Source organism: Corythoichthys intestinalis, chromosome 6 (assembly GCF_030265065.1).
Source record: "Corythoichthys intestinalis isolate RoL2023-P3 chromosome 6, ASM3026506v1, whole genome shotgun sequence".
Taxonomy (NCBI): domain Eukaryota; kingdom Metazoa; phylum Chordata; class Actinopteri; order Syngnathiformes; family Syngnathidae; genus Corythoichthys; species Corythoichthys intestinalis.
In genome coordinates, this window is record NC_080400.1 from 34,896,142 (window position 1) to 34,920,261 (window position 24,120).

General features: G+C 38.1%; 1 protein-coding gene across 1 annotated transcript in view; it reads left to right on the forward strand.

Moving 5' to 3' along the window:
- Positions 1–8,720: 8,720 nt before the first annotated feature.
- The window catches only part of clmpb (CXADR like membrane protein b), a 106,833-nt gene continuing 91,433 nt past the window's right edge, over positions 8,721–24,120 (forward strand). The window contains exon 1 of the mRNA XM_057838531.1: positions 8,721–9,103. Within this exon, the coding sequence (XP_057694514.1) occupies positions 9,073–9,103 (31 nt within the window). The 5' untranslated portion in view covers positions 8,721–9,072. The remainder of the gene's footprint in view (positions 9,104–24,120) is intronic.

The following is a 24,120-nucleotide window of genomic DNA, read 5'->3' on the forward strand; positions in this document are numbered from 1 at the left end:
TTCGGAGCCGCATTTGAAGTTCTTCATTCTTCCTCGTGAGAAGAAATGGACAAGCAAATGGCTGAAAGCAATCAATCGAGGAACAGTAAAAGAAGACGGTTCCGTGGAAACCTAAATCCTGGCAATTTACGTTTGCAGCCGACTTTATTACTGGTGAGTAAACTTTAATCTTTTTTTTTTTTTGCCCCATTTAGCTGCCAGGATTCAATAAACTAGGCAGTGGTTTTCGTAACTGACAACTTACAAAGCTTTATTTTTCTTTTGACGTGAACTGCCCTGATCGGTCAATCGGTATATCATTGGCCTGGTGGGAGTTGGTTATTTTGCCGTGACGTGTTCACGGCTAAATAACGCTTGGAGGCAAATTACCGGTTACGGCAGAAATAATCACTCTATATATACTACCAGTTTTCTTAGTTCAACACTGTACATATTCCACGTAATTAAGGTCAACTTACTGGGTGACTTTATGAGGTAGTTGTAGATGTTTCCGAACTCCTCTGCAGGCAATTCCTTTGGATTGTTTATCCAGCTATCAGCTGTGACTTTGTATGGGCAGATTTGCAGGCCAATACCCGCTAATTTTAAGTTGTATCGCCTCCTCGCATCTGTCGGCAGTGACTCATGATAATTATAAATCATGTTTAAGACGTTTTATGAAAAAAAGACGCAAAACACAGCTGAAATATAAGAATTTCAGACAACGTTTGTCTACAGATGTTTACCTGTGCGTGCCCCATCTCAAAATGGTGACACGTTGCTATGTGAGATGACATCATCATGACATCACGCCGACTGTGAGAATTAGTAAATAGATGAATGAAAAAAAAAAAAATTACAAAAAAAAAATTAAATAAAATAAACCCCAAAATAATTAATGCAGCCTCAACGGGACACAAGCCAGTGTCCTACTTGTGCCGGTCCCAAGCTCGGAGAAATGCAGAGGGTAAAAAAAAACCTGGATTGGGGGAGCCCCCTCAAGATTTTTTAGTGCCCGCTCTGGTGGGTAAACCTAGATCCGGGACAATGTAATAGTACCCTTTGGATTATACCAGTCCTTCTCAAATAATGAGGCATGCTGATGCGATGCCGGGGGGTGCGCATGTGACCTCGGGAACATACTTTTTTGCTGTACTAGAACAAAGTGTAATTGCACATCCACTCGGTGGGTGGCATTGGCGCTCCCATTTTCAGAGTGTGCACAGCATTGATAAGAAGATAAGAAGTCCATGAAACAAACCCTTCAGTGAAAACATGAAATATTTCACAAGGAGGTCAGAGACCTCCCGAAAGCTAAGATGAGGAAATATGATAAAGCGTACGTAGCGTTTGGCTTCACTTTCAATACTGGTCTTTCCTTGCCTCACACCGTATGTTTACTGTGTCTAAAAATATTAGCAGCAGACAGCATGAAGCCAATTCAATTAAGACGTCACTTAAAGACATGATATCCAATCACATTGATAAGCTGCTTGATTATTATTTTTTTTCTTCAGCAAAAGTGTGTTGAATATTGCCAACAATCGTCCCGCTTTGTGAGTGCTACATCAGTAAACCAGTGAACAATGTTAGCATTCTATAAGGTGGCATACCAAGTTGCTCTGTGCAATAAGCCCCACACCATAACAAAAGAGCTGGTACTGCCACAGCATTAGACATGGTTTTGGTCATCCTGGAGGATACAAGCAGTGTCGCTAATCTTACTTTTAAAAAGTAATTAATTAGTTACAAATTACTTCTCCCAAAAAGTAATTGCGTTAGTAACTCAGTGTGACACAGGTCACACAATCTGAAGTTTAAAGGGTTTTTGGGACAATTGGCCCTAGCCCAATTCTTTACCCTAAACTTAATTAGACACAGGGGTATTGCGGATATTGTGATAACTAGATAATAACCTTTGCTATGTGTGAAATCATTTAATGTTGTGAATCAACCGTTAAAGTTGTTAAAACTGCTCCCGTTATTGCATTAGTTCCCTTCCGTCTATTTTCGACATGTAAGTTTTAAAACTGTTTCATCATTTAAAGATATATAATAAACTTAAATCTATGCTGCTAGTGCCGCCGTGTCTGTCATTCGCATCTAGTTCTGTATATATGTGATATCTACCGAAGCATCATGTGGGCGTAGTTTGTAGGCTATTGGCTACATTCAGGTATTATTGGAGCCACCTAGCATTGTAGCATTGCGTTTGCAATGGCAACACACTCCCTTGCCTCCTCCCCACTATTGCTCTGCTCTCTCGTCTCCGTGAGTACATCTTTTTCCAGACTTTTCTCGCGTCAGTCAACCAACATCGTAACCCACGCCTTTCCCGCCTCAGTAACGTTAACAGCGATGCCAAGATGAGAAAAGTAATTAATTCGATTACTCACTACCAAAAATATCGCCGTTAGTAAAGGCCATTATATTCTAACGCCGTTATTAACAACACTGGATACAAGTGCTGCAAAAATAAAAATTGTTCCTCTGTCTAATGACACTGTCGTTTTTGTTTTAATAATTATTTGTTTTTGGGTCAAATTGTTTGACATATTTTGCTCTGAGTTAATGTTGCTAATCAGTTTGAATTCATTACTATTTATTGATTTCTATTAAATTGTATTTTTTACTATCAAATGGTCAGAAAATATACCTCGAGTATGTTTACAGCAGGATGGTTTTTTTTTTTTGTTTGTTTGTTTTTTTTTTAATTTAGGCAAATAGCTGTGCTTTAATTCTTTTCTGTTACAAACAAAACAATGTTGTTAAAGTTTACTTTATTGTATGTTGATCTATATTTTCATTTAATGTTAACAAGGAAAAATGTGGTACAGAGGTGTGCGTATAATAATTTTGATAAATGATACTATACTTTGACTTGTGGTGGCGGCCTAAAGTTGAGGGGAGGGGGGGTGATAGGTTAGATAACGGACAAACTTGCAGTACAATTAGACTGCACTACCCTTAACCAGCAAGCAGCTATTTTACTATTACACTTCAAAAGGTTCAACTTCTCTTTCTATGGTAATTGTTACATGTGTATACAGCACATTGAACAAACCTCCTGATTTTAAGGTAAAATTGGAAAATCCAGTTGTCATGAAACCATTTTTTTATTTTTAATCAATCACTTTCATAACAGTTGGAATTGCAGGACAAATGTATTTTAAAAAATGCCATCCATCATTTTTTGACATCTGTACTGAAGTTATGTTCCCTTACTACAATTTGAAACACATTTTCTGCTGTGACCTTTTTAAATACAGGTGAAATACAGGAGGAAACAAATCAACCAAGAAGTTGAAATAAAACAAAGTGTTGTTCGTGGTACACAGGACTGAAGACACCACTTTGCTGCATCTTTTCTTTCTCTTGCTACGACACCTTGAATTATGTTGCATATTTGTCGCTCTGTCTCCCATCAAGTGATGTCTGTGTGCATCTTGCTTTGCGGGCTGTGCGAGTGAGTGCATGTGAGATGTAGTTTCAAGCTATCTAGTTATTGGAACGGAAAGGAAAGGAGGAAGGCTGGTGCTGAGGCTTAAGAGCAGGCCACTTGAGGGGGGAGAAAAAGAGAGAGAAGGAAACAGAAGAGAGGCCACCGGGGAGTGGGAAGCCTTTTGTTAGTTCTGCCGATTGTTGGGAAACTGAAGAGGAGGATTAATTCCCTTCAAATTCTAAAAGGAGAGAACATTTCTCAACCAAGACTAGGCCTTTTTTTGTCCCGTGAAAATTCCGAACCAAGATGGGGCGAACACAAACGTGTCATTTTTTTTTTTTCTGTAGAGGGAAGGATTGATCGAATAATCCCAAGATTGAGATATTTCTTTTTAATAAAGAAAAAAAAATGGAACCTGCTTCCAAACAGCAGCCTTTGATCACAAAGATGCGTCATTTCAGCCTCAAAACTATAAATAGCCCTGGAGAATATATGAAGCCTTTTGAAATTAGAACATGCGGCATTTCTTGTTTCATCCTTCTTTGATTTCAGTGATTTATGAAAAACTTTTTTTCATCTTCTTTGACATAAAAAAAATAAAAGATGTACATAATAAATAAATACTAATTTGCTTATATAAGAAATTTGATAAACACAAGGCCAATGCGCACATTTGATAAACGGTACAGAAATAGCTACAATACAGAATTACGTGAGTAAAACTTTAGGTACAGTATGTTGACAAAACAAATATTTTTTAATTTTCTTTTAAATAACTTATTCACATCATATAAAACAGCCGTATCCGAAATAGTCAAAATGCAAAACATGATGGTCATTGAATATTATTTGACAATCACATCGGTCACTTGTGAGCAGTGTAAACTTCCAGGCACCATTGCTTTGCATAATTGCCTCAACGTAGTAGTGATAACACAATCTAAGTGTGTCAAATTGTCAACCATTTTATATGAATACCAAAAAAAAGGAAATTTCTTTGACTACAGTTCTAGAATATATTGCAACATAAAGTGATTTTGAAGTGATTGCAAATATGTTCACATGGGTTGTAGAAGGATGATCCAAAATCAATATTAGTGTTAAGTACTTTGTATAAATTGTATTGATGCTATTAGATTTGAATTGCTATTATTTTATCCTGCTCTTCTATTAGTATTATTGGTCATCTTATTGGTTTCCCTTTGAAAATCTAATTCTTTCACAACAAAAGGAGCAACCAGGCTAGTCAAGGCATATGCCTTCATAAGGCATAAAGAATTATTATGTTCTTTCAAAGAACTGCCTCAGTTACCTAATTGCTCATGTGCGGTATCTGTTGGGTCTCTTTAATGTGGTTATTCACTATAGTGTATCCATGTTGTAAGTACCTTGAGATTGCATCTGTTGGGATTTAACAGTTTGAAAATACAATTGAAGTAAAACTGAGGTTGAATCCCATGCCATCACACACTTTCAAAACAAGTAGCAGTGGAGAAACATTTATACATAAAAGCAATGTTAAGAGAGACCAGAGCGGCATTAAATTGCGCTAACATTCAGGGTGCCAGATTCACCCGCACCAGATGTAGCAATATTAACTGTGCTTGACAAAACAAAACAAAAAAAAAACTACAAAATCTCACTGAAATAGCTATAATGATAATACGGTCAAAAATCACAATTAAGAAAAAAGAAACATGCTGTGAATCTCATTCTTTGAGACAATATTCCCCTAAACTGCAAAATTGTCAGGTTTGCGGGCAGGCAGGTGGGATGAGTTTGGGCTGATGGACGTCGGCGTGCCTGCCTAAAATGGATTTTTCCCGCTGGGTCCACAATTGGTCGCGACATTCTGTCAGGCTTGCGGGCAGGCAGGTGGCGTGTGGACCCAAATGCAGGGAAAGGGAGGCAAGGCAGATAGACGGTGCAAAAAGTATTTAAGTAAAGCCAACAAAAAACAAAGTACAGACAAAACGACTGGGGAATCCAACAACTTAAGTCAAACAAAAGTCAGGGTACCAAAAAAAGACTGGTATCAAAAACTTACTTAGGCTGAGGAACACGAGGGCTGTGACGTAGGAGCGGGCAACAATTGACGCAGACGTGAACATGCGCATTGAAAATGTCGCGACAAGGAGTGAAAAGAAACTGAGAGCTTATATACACACACAGACAAGGGGTAATGAGACAACGAGGAACAGGTGGGTGGCACAGGAGGGTGCAGGTTGGAGGATACACTAGGAGCAGGCAAAACAGGTGAAATCAATGGGCAATCACAGGATCACACTAGGAGGTAACCAACTCAAAACCTAACACAAATGACGCTCAGTTCTCACCACACTCGTACTTTTCTATCATTTCCATCTTAATTTCAATCGTTTTCCTTTTTTTGCCACCTGCACTAACCTTCTTGGGACCCATGTTGATTTCTATCACATGAAAATTCACCATGCGTCCGTCTTGCAAGACAACAATAAAATTGTGACTCTGTCATAAATTGTTGTATTTCGACACCAGAGGTTGCGCTAGACTTTTTCGTTGTCTGTCATTTTGACTGACAGGGTCATAAAAATCCGGTCATAATCTATTTTTACCTGTCACATAAATTTTTTAAATGATGATAATGACATTGTGGTGACCCTTTGTTTGGCATAATTCACCTTCCGTACATGTGTTCCCATTTGCCCGAGCGCGTTACCGTCTACGACACAGTCACGTGACAGAGACACTTAAGAGCCGCGCGCGTTCCGGCTTGAATAGAGAGTTCACAGAGAGCAGCAGAGCAAGACTCTTAACATTGCATACCGCTTCAACATATTCAATAGTATTTAGTTGTCATTCATTTTAAATTAATATTCTGTCCGAACAAGCTTAACAGAGAATCCACACCGTGCCATCACACATCAAGCAGATGAATATGTAACTTTTTCTCCGCAGTGACAAAAACAGTTCACAGTTCACCTGCTGTGGCCTGAACGGAGTCTTACACCTTCCTCCTGGTGCGCATGGACTTGAATTGCGTGCCCGCTTGTGCAGTCTCTGTTTTTTCACCTCTTTTATCAACACCATCGTCGTTTTGGGGCTTTTTGAAGAAACTTCGGACACTCAGTTGCCTTGACATTTTTCAGGGTAAGGCGACGTCATGCATCAAGAGAGACAATAGCTAATTAATATGCTCACTCGCCACCCTGTGGTCTGGGGTGTGAATTGCAACCTGTCAAAATGACAGATGGACTTCAGTTTTTTCCGTCACCGTTTTAAAAAATCGGTCAACGACGGAAAATATTCGGTTAACGCGACCCCTGTTCGACACAGTTTCAATACCTCGAACCTGATAAAACATTTTAAGACAGAACATGTGAACAAACACAAAGAGTTTGAGGCTGCAACAGCAGGACTGCTGTCTAGAGGAAGGGGGCTGGACCTGAGCAACAATCCCTGGTCGGTTTACGGTCTGCTTTACTTTTATTGTCTTATACTGAAAGAAATGCCACAGAAATTTGAGACCTGTTAATCAAAAGTGCTGTTAGAAGTAAGCTAAGCTTAGTGGCTAAGCGTGTGTTGCTGCTGTTGCAGAGAGAGGGAGGCTAATAGAGAGACAGGATGCTGTGGTCAATTATTATTACTTATAATTTCATGAAAGTTGCACTGTTTGGCCTTTGAGAGCCAAAACTCAGGGTGCAAAGTTTATTCAGTTCATTCATTGTATTTTTACATCCTTACCGTTGGGCTAGTATAAGGCATGATTTAATTTCAAGAATTTAGCACTATTTTGCCCTTTTGAGAGCCAAAGGTTTATTTAACTATCTTCATACATACCAGGCATGCAATAAAATGTTCTACTGGATTCGATTTGTTTGTGTCTACTGTATATATATGTATGTATATGTGTGTGTATATATATATATACATATATATATATACACATATATATATATGTATATATATATATATATATGGCGGAAAACACTTAGGTGACTTGAAGTTCCGCTCTGAGACCCTCAATTTGACCAAATTTCAAAGTTGTCCCATATGCATATGTGATACATCTTTGGAAAGCTTAAAATCTCTATTTTCTGGGGGAAGATAATTTTTGAACAGGAGGGCATTTTTTTAAAAAAAATATTTTTTTTAAACAGCAAAACCCAAACTGGAGGTGAGCGCACGTGAGAGCAGAATTAAAGACGCCATGATTTTAACGAGATATTATCGTGTACTTACCTTGTTTCGATCCAAAAACTCCATGTGGCATGTATCATAGCGTGTCAAGACACAGATGTGAATGCCACAGTCAGATTTTGGGGGGATTTAATGGGTTAAGCATGGTAATATAACAAGGGTCGTGATGGAGAAATCGCAGACATCAAGGAGTGGTCGAGATGTTTTTTTTTTCATATATTTACCCTTTTAAACTTTTTTTTTTTGGGGTCAATTTTTCTTTGTTTGGATCAATTATTTATCATCTAACATATTGGGAAAAATGTGACAGTAACAACAATACAAATAATCGATAGTTATGAGGTAGATATCCGTGACTTATTTGCAGACACTATTTTTTCATCGTAACGTAATTGTTTAAAAGTTTAAAATATGCGAGTGAATAATTTTTTTAAAAGTCGTTTTTTTTTTTTTTTTTTTCTAAACGAAATATTAGACATCAATTAATAATTCTAAGCTAAAAATGACAGACATTTTGATTAATAAATATAATTACTTACCTTCTTTTTATGGCTGGGTTGAAACAAAAGCGGTTGCGCGACGTCTGTAAACTGGGGTTTCCAGGGTTAAAGGGGCAAATTAAAAAAGTTTGTGGGCTTAATGCACCATGAATCTGCTATATATATATATATATATATATATATATATATATATATATATATATATATATATATATATATATATATATATATATATATATATATATATATATATATATATATATAAATTTCAAACAAAGTGGTCTCGCTATGGTATCGGTATCAGTCGATACTGCACATCCAGGTATCGGTGCCAAAAATGTTATCGTGCAGCACTACTTTAAACATTGAACTTTTTATCTTTGCAAAATATTCAAGGGATATAATGTGTTAGACCTTCACTTACTGAATGTTTCTCTTGTTTTTGTACATTGTAAGCCACTGATAACTTACAATAATTCAACCTTAGAAGCAGCAAACCAGAAAACCATTGTTGTGCAGGTTGCTAGAGAAGTTCAGACTCTAGAGGTCTCCATCCTTCAGCATCACCATCCACCTATTCGCCCTCCTTCTTCCTCCTCCTCCTCCTTGTACTGGTATTTTGTGCAGCGGAGGAGCCAAAGGAGGAGAGCCTCGTGTTCAGGAGGCGACTGAGTGGACCCCGCACACGACACGTCCCACGCCACAGCCACCACGCTGCTTTTTGATTGCGGGAGCGGAAGGAACTTTGATCCGAAGCCAAGTGTGTTTGCTCGCCTGTATGCGTGCGTGTGTCCCCGCCACGAGAATGATGACATCGAAGGCTCGCGGAGACACATGATGTCCCTTTGTCAATATTTTTGTGCTCTTTTGCTGACATTCTTTCTCGTTCAATTCGCCATTCGCGTGTGAACGTGACGGCGTCCTCAGCGCATTGTTTCCACCTCATCTTTGTATGTGGGATTTCCTGCAGCGATGTCTGCAATATTTCGCTATTTGTTTCTGGGTAAGTCGCTTCACCTTCACTGTCTTTTTTTTTTTTTTTTTTTAAACGCGAGAGACTAATTAGACAAAGGCATAGGGGAACATTCGTCCTCATGCTTGTCGTGATCATATTCAATTTAGTTTAGCTTTGTATAATACGAGAGTCCTTGACAACACATCTGGCACTAGCCTTGACTCAAAATGATGTCACTGTAAATATTAATAATGATTTGCCTCAGCTGGGTGCCATTTATTTCCATAGAAAAAGCACATAACTATTTCAGTGATTCAAATATACAACAGCGAAGCCCCTTAAAAGTTAACGACCCCTCCTTTGTAAATATACTTTTGTTATGATAATAATGGATATTGACAAAGAAAATGAAAAATGATGCATATTTGGCTTGTGTTTGTAAAAAAAAATGTTAATCCCATTTTCATGAAATATATATATATATATATATATATATATATATATATATATATATATATATATATATATATATATATATATATATATATATATATATATATATATATATTGAGATTCTGTCAATTTTTATGCCAAAATAATAAGTACAGTTATACACCTAATGACAACCATCGTATGTCATTCAAAGAATAAGGTCTGTTTGTTGTTTCCGATTAGAACATTACTTTTACATTACTGTACATGAACATTACTACTTCTTACTCTCAACTCAATTAAGTACCCTTTAATTCCAATATGACTCCTCTAGCTGGGAGTTAATGTAGCCCAGTGAGACAGCGTGTAAAAACTGACTTCCAGTAAGATGTCTCATACCTCCTCCCGCTACTGTTTTATCACCTGCAGTCAAATGTGAACAAAGTCCCAATTTGGGAATTGGTGTAATTTAAAGCTAGAAGTATGCAAAAAGAGTGTATGAACAAGCCTGGGTTTCTTTGTTCGTGCAAAAGTTTGGAATCCCCTGTGTGTTTTCCATTAGACCACCAAAGTTCTGCAGGCTTGTTTTGTCTGGTCGGACGCCAACAGTATTGTGGAAGTGTGGGACACTTACAGTTTGGAGAGGAGTCAATAGACTGCAGGCTTTACGTTTAAAGTTTCATACCTTTTGTTTAGTTTTACATTGTTTATTTTCCATGCGGATTTTTATTGTTCCTGCAAATGAGTTTTGTACAGACATGTATTGTGCTGAGTTACTCACAATCTAATTTTGGATTGGTCCCAATCACTCTTGAGAGTGGATGAGATAAGAGTAGCTGTAATTGAAGGTAATAGAATTGCACATATTGTGACTTGCTGAAGCTTTTGCATGCTCCCAAATGGGATGGCCACTATAGCAGTTTAACTGGAGGAGCTGACTCTGCTTTAGAATTTGCATACAAGCACTTTTTTTGGTTTACGTCATCAGTCCCGGGTACGGCCAGGGATTTTTTTGCTGAACTTGACAATGATCAGAGAGACATATTGGTGAAAATGTGAAAACAATGATGGCACACTATGATTTGAAATAAACTATAAAACAATATTTTATTGCATCCTAAAGCATGGTTAGAAATTAAGAGCCACACTTATGGTAGTGTAAAGAATCTAGTGCCTTATTTTAGTTTGTTAACAGAGTTTTATTAAATTCCACATTTGTCAGAGCAGAATTAGAAAAGGCATTATACTAAAACATGGATTACCATAAAATTCAGATATGAAACCAATATTTGCATAAACTAATCAGAGGCTCAGGATATGCCATGGGAAGCCTCGTGCATCAAATTTTTGTCATTCATCTCAAGTTATCTGCTTTACAACAGTTTTAATATTAATATATTTTTATATACTCTATATCTTTATATCCCATAATTGTATACGTTATAGATATCATCATTTGGCTTTTTACCAGGTCTGCCATAAAGTTGAGAGTTTTAGTGTTTTGAATCTTCACTCAGGCCTTATTTTGTAGAATTTGTTCTCATATTAAAATTTATACATTAATTCAACTGAATAAGTCATTCAGGAAAGGAATTAACTTATGGCAAAATATTACAACATTTAAAAAACTTAATTTTATGAGAACAACTTATAAAAATCAAGTCGGGTATTTGCCTACAATATCGTTCTGATATAAACAAACTAAACAGGATATTTTAAATAGCAGAATTTTTGATTTTCCTAGAATACCTCTTTATTCTCCTGACATAAGAGCATTTTATTCTCCTGTTTATTTTGCAGTGTGGCCAGTTTACTAATTTGAAACTTTGTACTTTATATCCCTTGCATTCAAGAATGGCACCGATTTTTTTTTTTTTTCCCTGAGTAAATTGATTCATGGAACGAACTCGGCTAGCTATTTTTATCTTTGTTGTTACTGTCATCTGAAATGGTACCAACACGAATCCATTTAAAGATCAACTAAGGGGCCACGCAGAGAGAGGAAGTTTGATTATAGTAAAATCAATATTCATTCATAAGACTCTTTCCTTCTTTTATTTGGTTACAGCCTTGCAAGTAGCAAAATGTCCTTAATTTAATATCTGTTCCCGATGTAATTTCCACTGGTGCCATTCTAGATAAGCATCGCAATTAATTGCCACAGCAGGCTTCATAACTCCCTTTTGTATTTTGGCTAATGCAAAATGAGAAACAAGGTCAAATCAAGTAACTCCACCCGCTGCAGGGCTTGACTTGCACAGGTAAAGCGGACCAACAATGGAGTTGCCACCTGTCCTCAGGCACTGATTGGGAATGAGGGAATTACTTTCCAAGATGTAATAACATACTTTATAGCACTTGCACCAAATTACATTTGGAAGAATGAGATATGTTTGTCAATCATTTAAAGGGATCCAATGCCTGCAATAATGGGGGTGCAGTCTGGTGGTAGAATTAGTGGCCTAGGAAGCTCTTGTCTACCAGGCATGAGTCTAAGAGAAGATGGCGGTGTCAAGGCACACAGCTTATTTTAGATGTAGATGAGCACAACGTTGGCTACAAACAGCAAATTTTGTCCCCATTCTATATTTAGCGTGTCTGCAGGGCTTGGCTGAGGATATCAGAAATGTGAAGATGACAGGAGCCTCCTGTGCCAGAGGTTATGAAGTGACATCTTGATGTGTTTGCGCCTGAATCACACTCCTACATACACACACAAACAGCTGCCAACGTCTGACATTTTCACAAAACCACAGTTTTTGACATCTAGTTACCAAGCATTAAGGTTCTGTTTTGATATTGTGTTGATCATTTTAAGCATTGGACACGCTGGCACTCTTTGTTTGCTGGATGTGCTTTGAAAAATAGCCACTAGTTGTGGAATTTGCCGGATATGTTTCTCTGGACTTGAACTGTAAGATATTTAAAGCATTTGTCAGTCAGTTTGCTAGCTAAATGTAAATAGAATTAAACTTCATATCACGTTGCAGTAGCGTAAACCTTCAAATGGCTTCCGCTCTCACTTTAATTGGCAGGCACAATTAATTTGCACTTGATGATGCAGAGGAGCACACACACAATGAACAGACAATGCAAATCATCCTAGAAATCAATATCCTGTGGCTTTTCATCCAGGAGCGTACAGTGCAATGCAGATGCAAAAGGAGAAACAGGACAAAAACTGTGATTGCATTGCACCAACTGTTAAAAGACTTTGTTTTCAAATGCAAGGTGGATTATATGACTTTCAGGGCAAAGTGAAAAGCAGATTTTATTATACTGTATGTAGGGATTGTTTTACATGATGTAAAAGTGTCACAGCTTAAAGGCTGAGCAATGTGGTCGAGGAAACACTCTTTACAAGGGTGTCTGAAGAGTTCCACAGATGAATGTGGAGGGTCTTCACAACAGTTGACCCATACTACTAACAAACACTGATTTCCCTTCCAAGCGCTTCCCTGTCAACGTTTTAGCTTTTCCAATGACTGGGTGCTTCCCTGAATAACAAGCTGTCCTTTTTTTTTCTTAATACAAATACCTGAGGGCTTCTCCATGTTTCATTGATTGTGGTGCTTTTAGTCCGTAGGTCTGTCCTTTTTATTCTGTCTCTGCTAGCCAACTGCTATGATTAGAATGCTTGTAGTAGAAATGCCCCTTTTGTTCAGTTCGTGTTTTTACTTGTACAAGCATAAGGTCGTGCCGTGTTTATTTTTCTTGCTAGCAGCTGGAAACATTGGAAATAGGAATAAAGGTCACGTAGAAGTGAGTCTAGTGAGTTTAGGGGTTTTTGTTTTTTTGGGGGGCGGGGGGTGTATAGCCTACAATCTTGTTTTTTGACATTTTCTTACCATGTTTTTCGGGGGGTTTCCGCAGCCAAGTTGTCACTTGAAGTTTGTAAAACACAAGGAACATGCATTAACAGAGCAGGGTTGCTGTTATATTTCTGACTGATACACTTGCCAGACTTCTTCATCCTTCACTTGGAAAATGACTGCCAGATTATTCCGAAACATAGGAACAGTAACTGCCTATTTCACTTCGCAGCTAATCTTTGACAGATGTTCTGGAGAGACTTGCATTCACATCAAATGAGACGCATGTGTGCAGGCCACACATGACATCACCTCGCTAGAATGTTGTTGTGCCGTACAAAAGCAATTCAGAATAGCTTGTTTGAAGGAGAACTGAAAAATATTTTTGCAAGAACACAAGTATGTGCAAGCAAGCACAAGACAATACACAAGAATTACACATAGTAATTAATCTACAGAAAGTGAGCACCATGTTTGGTGACATTGTTATGAGCCTCAGACCTGTAGTGACTACAAAGTGATAGTAGTGGCTAGAGACGTGCGAAATTTCCGATTCTTAGATTATTCACGATTCGGCCGTGGAAGAGTCGAGAACAATTCACAAACATCCAAATTCCGATTATTGAATTATACCAGGTAAAGCAGAACTAAAACACGGTCAGCGCGGTCTTCAGGACGCAATGAGGAACGGACCGAGAGCAAATATCATGTTCAACTCATGCCGCTAGATAAAAAAAACAATAATACCTGGCTGCGGCCGACAGCTGGTTCAAAAAATGCCCAGTTGCTAGTTGCTACAAACATACGGCCACATACGGCTATAGTAGATATCACATATATGCAGAACTAGATGCTAAATGACAGACGACTGCGGTGTTAGAACATATAAAAAGAACTAGATGCGAAACGACAGGCTTGCCGTTTAGTAGTTGCCGCGTTGTAAACAGCCGCCATCTTAAAGCAGTAGACTTCTCTAGAAGGCTCTGTTGGAGCGAACCTAATTAACTTTTTATCTGAAATACTCCTAAATCAGCAAAATCTTGACTTGAATCTATCTTTAAATAATGAAACCGTTTTAAAACTTTGACATGTAAGTAGACAGAAGGGAAATTATGGAATAACGGGAGCAATTTTATCAACTTTAACGGTTGATTCACATCATTAAATTAATTGAATGTAAATTAAAGCTGCTGATACAGAATGGGGACTTGAGTATTTTATTTAATGTTTTTAACTGTTAACTTGATACTTAAATATTAGTTTGGTTTAGCCTAATAGGAGTTTTAAACTATTTTGGAACTAATGTACAAAACATTAAAAGGGGGGGGGGGGGGGGGGGGGTTGGGTGACATCAATAATCGATTTATAATCGAATCGGAGCCTCTGAATCGTAATCAAATCGTTAGGTACCCAAAGATTCCCACCTCTAGTAGTGGCGAGGGTTAACTCATGCTAAAATGCTCAAATGAACTGTCAGCAGTGTCCTTCATGATTCAAACTCATTTTTTTAGATACCTACTAGTAAAAAAATAGCTGTGTTAGATGCTGTATATATGAGTGAAATTCATTCATTCATTTTTAGTTAAAAATGGATCACAGTAATGCTTCAGTAGGTCTTTCAACCGTGTCAGGGTGTCACCATTAAAGGTAAGTGTGCAGGTTTATGTTTGCCTGTTAAATTTCCTTTGAAAAAGGGTCTACCAGCTGGGCACTTGTCACTTACACCAGCTGAGTGGCAACAGCACATGATGGCAAATTCCTAATAGAAGGTAGGATTCCTGCAATTGGCTGGCACCCAATTCCGGGTGTACCCCGTTTACTGCCCATAATTAGCTGGGATAGGCTCTGGCACCCCCACGATGAATGAAAGGTAGAATACCAACTTAAAGTATGATTGAAGAAACATAAGGATGTATGGTGAAGCTGTCTCATTCAAGGCATACCACCCTCAATATGAACTTATTTCAATTACTATAAAATATAAATGTATGAAGCCTACTTTGATTAAAAAAAAAAAAAAATGTAAAGTTGTGCATGGTAATGATGAAACTCTCAAGCGTGAGTCCATTTCAGTCTAACTTCAAATAGATATTTACTAACATAACGATGACTTTGTGAGCACATACAGTACATGGGCCATAAACATTTTGTTGTTGCATCACTAAACACCAAATTTCAACCTGGACCAAGATTCAGATATGCATTTTCAGGTCATTAACCACTTGGGATAAATAAGTGCCAATACAGGTTCAGGGGAGACTAACTTAAAATGAGTGCACATGACCTTTTAACAACCCTATAGAAATATAGGGCCCTAACTCCCTGTAAGCTTTATTGACCCGGACACTCCCTCCAAAGGGAGGTATTTTGATTTATTTGCTGCAGGGAATAACCATGAAAGTCAATGAAGCAAATGCAAATACTGCTTTCTATTTCCTTGAAAAAATATGAGGTCATATGCTCGATGGCATAAATATTTGAAAGTAGCACTTGAGATTTTTCTTTTAACCTATCCTACAGATACTTGCTGATACACAATGGCAGTGCTTATGGATTAATCAATGTAATGCTACAACAGTGATCCCTAATATCAATAGCACTACTACCATTTGTGGTAGTTGTAATTGGTGAACCGGGAGTTAAGTAAAGTATGCAAGCATTTTTTTCTGACATACAGTAGATACCTCTACCAATTACAGGTAACAATATTATTTGAATTGAACATTTTGGTCAAATATACATACGTAGTTAGTTATCCAGTTAAGCGAGAAAGGACATAGTGTGAAATGTTTATTATTTTTATACTGTATTATAATAAGATAAAACACATTTACACATTATGCAATAAAATAACACAATGGAATGTCTCCCTTATTCACTAAACTTGTCGGTTTGCTCGGTTTAACGTTTTCAGTAAATATCTAGCTTTTAATGGTCATTAATTTGTAAGCATGCTAGCAATACTCATGCAAATATTGTTTTGGAATAAAATCAATTAAACATTTTTTTTTTATTTCATTAGGTTGCTTGCTTTTTGATACGCAATCCATGAAATGTTTTACGGCATTCTTCCAAATTCCTATACAACCATGACATTACACTGCACACTCAACACTTATTTGATTGAAAGTAAAAATGTTGTTTTTTTATTGCCATTTTACTCAAGGTCTATTGATTGTTTAATGTAAGTAATACTAAGATCAAATCATGAATAAACGCTGGTGGAAGGCTAATGCAGTCTGTGAAGCAGAGCATGGAATTGTCTTGTGCTGATTCACTCCACTGTGGATTTGCCCACAGTTATTGGCGATGCAGTAAACAAGATTCAATCTCTGACGAACACAACTAAAGTGCTCCTTGCCTGAAGCAGCTAAGGTGATACCACTTTTAAATGCCTCACCTAATGTCTTCCGCAATTTCTGTATAAATGTAAAGCAAATGTGGTGTCATTGCTGAACTCTTCAGAACTTTCTCAGTCATAACTGCAAGTGCACATGCATCACTTTCACTTAATATACATTCTCTGTCACTGAAACCAGATTCAGTAAATCTTTAAATCTATTTATTCTCTGTGCAGTTAATTGTGCTATCCAACTGTGCCGGAGAATAAACAGCTTATAAGGATAAATCTTTATTGCTCAGAGGGAGCTTGGAGTCTATAAGACATTTGGTAGTGTGGGGACATCATGTAGACAATGAACTAATGAGGAGGGAAAAATTCCAAATATCACATCCACTGTTTAAGCCAGAGAGTAGCTTGTGCAAAAATATGTGCTTGTATCGCCAAAACACAAAAACAGCTTGTGTTTTATGTCAGCATAATGGATGAAAGCCCCCTAGTTTAGGAAACAAAATTATTGTTGCATAATATCTTGCACTTCCTCCTTAAATTGCAAACTAGTTGTGACTGATTTTACAGCACCTCTGCTGGTTGCAGCAACGAAGTGCACTCTCGTTTGCCGAAATTGCTTCAGGACGTAATTACTAATCAATCAAATCAATGTTTACATCACAATAAGAACTTGAACTCCATATTTGTTGTTGTTCCCAGGGGTGATGTAGCTAAGGGGTAGAAAAGTGATTAAAATTGTAATGGCCCGTGAATTACGGGTAATAGAAATGTGCAGGGCATTTTACTTAACGAAATTTCATGGGTTTTAAATCCGGTTCACCTGCCCATTCCAAATGAGTGGCAAGATGTCCTAATATTAACCTGTCTGCCAATAGTTAATCATATCTCTCCGGCATCTAAGCACTATTAATTGGTTATGGGGCTGACCTGTCAGAGCCCAGCCAGTGGGGAGACCAGTCTCACACTGTGATTATTGATTACCATGTCCAAATATCCATGTGGATATTAAAACAAGCTGCTGGGATACACATCAGCAAAAGATCACAGTTTACAGCCAGGCAGAGACTACAGGGGGTCGCCTACCATTAGTCTTGAAGCATCATAACATAGACAGAATAAATTCTAAAACATTCCATTTCATTTATTCAATTGTGTCTTGACTAAATGAAGCAATGGCTTTTTTTTCCTTCAGTGTGACATTTAGATATTACTCAATTACCAGGATTGATTGCAGATCAATCAAAACATCCATAATGCACCGAACAATAGCGACCCAGGCATGCCTTTTTTTAAACTCCTCTCACTCTTCCAACTGGTTTGTAGCTGAATGAACTGGAGGAAATGTTCTATAGCACGCTGTTTAGGCGCCTGCTGTTCCTTTCAATTTGAAGAAGTCTATTAGCCCAGCAAGCAGGACACTCCATTAGGTGTTTTGAACCCTGTTTGCTCCATTGTCTCACTCCATTTCCTCCTTTGTTTGCCACACTTGACTAAAGCATTTATGGTTTTAATCAGGAAAAACCTTTCTGCCCTTCAGCCATTTATCTTCAGGTTGCAGCAATAGAGGGACCATAAGATTGATGGTGTCTGATGGGCGATGGAAGAGGTCCAGCAATCATTGATTAGTGCGGCGGAAGATAAACCAGTTACATGTAAAAGACTTAAAGATTCTGTAAAATACTTTTCTTTCTAAATACATGAAATACTGTATGTTCAAAGATAACACGTGCAAAGACTGAGAACAATATATTGCAGAAATACTGAGACATAACAGAAAAAACAAAACATTTTTTCACCTCATCTGTGGAATAGATCTTTTAGGGCAGGGCTGAATGTGCAAGATGATGTCAGATTCCTGGCATGAGTAGGGCCTCCCACTACATGACGACTCAGCGCTGTCTTTGCTTGCGTAGTTAGACAGTACAATTACAACTTCCTCATTCATTATAACTTAGCCATCTTCCCTCAAATATTAACGTATTTTACATTATTTGTACTTTCAATAATAATAATGCAAGATGAAACAGCCAGCCCGCTGTGCCACTTCAGTGGTTGAAAGATACAACGCTTTATAAGGTGAGGGAGGGCGAATCATTGAGTGCAGCCCAGGAAGCCTCTGAGGATAGCCACTTGAATAGCATCGCCAGGGAAGCCTAAGAGGGCGGCAGCCCAGCGAGGCTTGCCGGGCAAACATCGAGCAACAGTGGCCGGCACCGGGTGTGTTATTTGGTTTCAGTTCCGTCAGATGCCCGTTGAATTTGAATGGTGGCCTCTTTTGCCAGTGTTCAAAGGCAAGAGTGCCTGTGCGCTAAACAGACTGCAGAACATTGCTCAGAAAGAGCCACGATAAATGAATGTACAGTATTTTAGTGACAACTAAAGGTCTCTTTCAGCAGAAACACCCACACAGAGCCAGTTTCTATTTTCATGAATTTGGAGCTGTATTTTTTTAATTCATGGTGATATTTTTATCCATTTGAATTTGGCAGTAGTATTGTCAATGCTCATCTCTGTTATACGTTTTGTTATTTTGCAGGACCTCTAAACGTCAGAGAGAGACTTGGTCATCGAGTCAGTTTGGATCTAAATATAAGAATTAACAATACTGCAGGATTATGTTTTCTGAAACATTTTATTTGGATGATAAAACAATCTATGTTTAATAACGTTAAAAAATGTCAAGTCAGCAATATTTGGTGTCGCCCTGCTATAGCACTCCACATTCCCCAGTTCCTAATTCCCCCACGTTTCCGACTGAAAGATGTGAAAACATTTCAGATTTAAGATTTTATAAAGTGTTACCTCGAAATACCTATAGCTGCCGTAACTTCTGGACTATTGGGCGGCCCTTACTACAAGCTTCACCCAGTACGTTTTTAAAGGAAAAACCATTTTGTACATACTTAAGCTTCTCCTGTCAATAAGCCGGTGTGCCCACATACTAACATGAGATATTTACAAAGAAATAAACAGAGTTTTCCTAATTTTAATAACATACCTTAACATTTCTTTCCAAACAGCGCCAGCAACACGGCACTTATGTAGTAGCAACACGGAGTATAGCAGTAACTGGACTGGTTATTCGAAACATAAAAGTGTTTGTTAGCCATCTTCATGTTCTTCATGTGCTCTGAAACCATGGAAGTCTTCACCCTCAGTGTCGGATAATGAATAGGCTCAGATAGGCTCACACTTCGCCACGCACCTTCTGTCTCTCTTTTGTTGTCGCTTTCGATGTCTTTCATTATGAGGTAAATTAAATCCTGAGCTTGTGCCGTCTTCTTCGTCATGCAGCAGACCGGCTTTTTGAAACCCGTTGGTGATGGTGGATAATTTTCAAACTGCTCCACGCTGTCAGGATCCACTGGCAGATTTGTGCAAAAGTTGCTCTTTGCATGCGACCAGTTTTGGTAAAAGATCTCTCACCGCTGGTCATCCAAACCTTCCATTCAACTCGGAGTGCCACTTTAAATGCATGATTCACACTAATGCCAAGTTGCAAGTGCATTTCTTCTAGTATTTTCCATGATGCGGGTCTGCTTATTTTACTCATGCACAAAGATGAGGGTCTGCTACTTTTATTCATGCACAAAGCACAAAATTAAATAATCAGTAATAGTGCAAACTAGCGTCTTCCTCGACACATATATTCCACGTGTCTCACTCTTACATTTTATGCTCGAGCACCCCTAGCAGCCATTAGAAAAATCGATAAATTGGCCGCATCATTGCACACGCCGCAGGATTCAAAATGAGGGATAAAAGTAGCTGCTTGTAGTCCAGAAATTACTGTATATATAACAAATGTTTCGTGACCGATTATTTTTTTTTATGATATCCTTTTAAAAGTGACTGCAACAGAAGTTTAATTCTCCACTGTATGGTTAGTATAAAATACCAGCTGTAACACGTTGATGTCATAGATGAAAAGTAGCATCTTTTTAAAAAAAAAAATAATAATAATCACTTGTCACAGACTTTGGATCTCCTGCTTTACTGGTATTTAATAGCTATGCTCCGAGCAAGACATTCTCATAATGCATTGTTGTGAGCATTTCAAACAATTTCAGTGTTTTTTTTTTTTTTTGCCGTGCACTAATAACAATTTTAAAATAAGACACTATTAATTCGTATTGTATTTCCGAAGACTCCTTCTGAAATTACAAATACATCTTAAGGATGTCCATAATATATACCATATTGGTTTTATATACAGTAGATTACACTTCAGTCCAGGTTTCTCACACTGTTATTTGAAGGAGGAAAAGTCATCATAAGCACACCGCTCACATTGGACATTAGGGAACTGTTAAATACTCCAATTGGTGCTGCAATCCTGCTCTCTTGCAGTTCAAGGTATTTGATAGATGGATGGTTTAATTATCTAACTACAATGCCAGCAATTTGGCCTTTCATACCACAGCATAAACCTAGTTAACTGGCTGTCAGTGATTAATTACAACACTCAATTATTAAGTATGTAATAGCAATGATTGTGAAATAGTCAGGAGTTCAGTGCTCTCCTGTCAGCAAAGGGCAGAGAATAGGGAGTTTGTTTGTGTAAGCGATACAAACTAATTTATTTGGGAGCTCAGAGACTGGTTATACACTGTATCTTTTTCCCTCCTTTCTCCTGCAAAGTGCTTCAGAACAGATGGCACCAACACCTTTGGATTTTCCAACTCGTTAGACATGACTGGTTGATGAAATGGAAGCTTAACGCTATACTGCCCATGCAGATGTGTAACTGTGCATTTTTAAAATGTAGCCCCACGGTAATAGCTGTTTAGTCCATACCCTTTAAGTACATACCCCAGGGATGTTACATATCTTACATGACCCTTTTACTGACAGAAGTCTGAATTTTCTCAAGTAGGAGGCATGCGTCTTTGTGTATCCGTTAAATATACATGTTTTAGCTTAATGTGATCTTTAATCAAACCCCCTGTTAAGAGTCAATTTACAGAAAATGTGTAAGTAGAAAGAATTTTATATGAGTTATTTTGGTTATGTGCGTTCATCAAATCATTTAGTAGTGCAAAAACGTCATTTGTATTTTCCTCTAAACATTCGTCTCTAAACACAGAGGTCATGAATGTGGAAATGTTTTTTGGTTGTGTGTGAGTACCTTACAAAGTAAAATGTAATATGATGAAAGTAATAGGAGGTGAATAAATTAAAACTGTAAGTCCCCATAGAATGCCCCCATTGAAGCCCCACATCCCAAATGTACCGTATGTTAATGCTGTACTGCTTTTGTAAACTGTGCTGTACTCCTTTGTTTTATATCTATCTCAAGCATCTTTAAACAGAAAGACATCTCATTTCCTCCCAGATATGGTCATCATTTTTATTTTGGATGTCATTTTAAAGAGGGGACTCCAGAGTTTTAACATTTAGCTTGATTTACTATCCACATCCCAAATATGCTGCGTTGGAGGAAATACTATGGCAGTCTGCAAAATCAAGCTCTCAAAATAATTTGTTGGCATGATTACACCGATTTTTAGATGGATTCAAGCTTATAAATAGGCCATGTAGGAGTCACCTCATAGCAAAAGCATGATGTGTTACATTATGGAATGAAGAGAAATGAAAACGATCAAATCTGAATGAAATTGCCTGCTTACCCGTGATAAGAACATTTTACCACATGTAAAAACAACAAGTGCTGGTCATGCTTTTGACCTTTTTCTCTCAGTTGCACGTTTGACATTGAACCGTGTGGAAGACGCCAACTCCTTGCTGGCCCCATTTTCTAATGAGGCAATTAAGTCTATCCTGCTTTGGTTCAGTGAAAGGCTGAAAGAGCAAGGCAAGTCATCTGCTGTCTCAGCAAACAGCAAGCATCTTAACCATGCTGCAGTCAGAATGCATAACAAGGCCCCCCCACCTCTTTTTGCTGTCGTGGTGGCCCAGTAGTTGTGCTTCTCCCTGGTCAGTCTAACCCGTGACAGCTGGTCATCACAGGTAGTATTTAAGCACCACTAGGTCACTACCAACAGGACAGGAAGAAAAGCAGCAGTGTAATTAGGGCAATTAGTGGCTAACAGTTTTTTTATATCATTTCACTTTTAACTGGTCACACAATTATTAAAAAAAAAAAAAAAAGAGTTCATCACAGTTTTAACGGTTAAAATGCCATATAAAACAACTACCGTAATTTTCGGACTATAAGCCGCCACTTTTTCCTTCATTCTGAATCCTGCGGCTTATCGTCCAGAGCGGCTTATTCATTGCTTTTTTTGTGTGTTAATAGGTAACACTATATTTGACAGCGGCATCATAAGACTGCCATAGGACTACTACTTATTTACCTATTCACTTATTTATTTCTACCACGATCATGGGCATTAATGAATGCCTATGGCAGATGTCATTAAATGTCATCCGGCAAATTAGGTCACAAACTTCATTTATGTCCAGCTCGGATCTTTTCCATCCATTCAAAAGTGAGACAATTTGCCAGATGACACAAAATGAGATCTGTCATAAGAATTCATTGACGCTCATGGCAGTATCATGTCGTATATTTATGATGGTCTCATGACAGTGTTAGGGGCCCACTGTCAAATGTATTCCAAGAATACCTGGAACAGTAACTGAAGAAATAATTAGCACAGAACATGAATTTTGATTGTTATTTACATCTGTAGCGCTGCAATGCATGCTAGGAGGCATGTTGGACGACAAAAGAGATGACAGCAGGTGGCAGCAGAGGTTGACTGTCTCTCCCAAGGGAGCAGTGTTGGCCGAAAGAAGCTTGAAGAAATGTGATGCCGCTGTCAAATATAGTGTTCCCGGTTATCATTTAGTGTAAATATTTCATGAAACAATGAGGACAGCTGTGGCTTATAGTCCGGTGCGGCTTATCAATGAACAAATGCCGTTTTCCAGTCAAATTTGGTGGGTGGCGGCTTATAATCAGGTGCGCCCAATGGTCCAGAAATTACAGTAGTTAACATTGTATTATCCTGAAATTTAGTGGAATCTGCCAAGATTAGTCGTCATTGGCTGCATTCGCATGTGATCTGTGCAGGTTGTGTAGGTTCAGTTCCTTCAGTAGTGGTGTGAATGTCAGCGTGAGGTTGTTTGTCTCTATGTTCCCAGTGATTGACTGGCCAAACCAGTGTGTAGTCATCCTTTAACTTGATGTCAGCTGAGAGTTCATGGATAGATGGTTGGGCGGAACCTGCCTCTCTGTAAAAGAAATGAATCACTTAAAAAAATGCTATTGACTGTTCCGAAAACACAAAGGGCTAGTGATGACTTTAGACTGTTCTGTACTCTTCTTGTGTGCATTAAGAGTATTTTGAAAAAACCCTTGCAAGGGCAGTAGAGCCCTTCTGTAAATTACACTGACCATTTGAGATAAACTCCAGGCTTCAAATATTGGAAATATTGAACTCTATGCAGTGCTTGGCTACATTTTCAGCATGGAGCCACTTTCATTTCTTTGCCTATGTGTC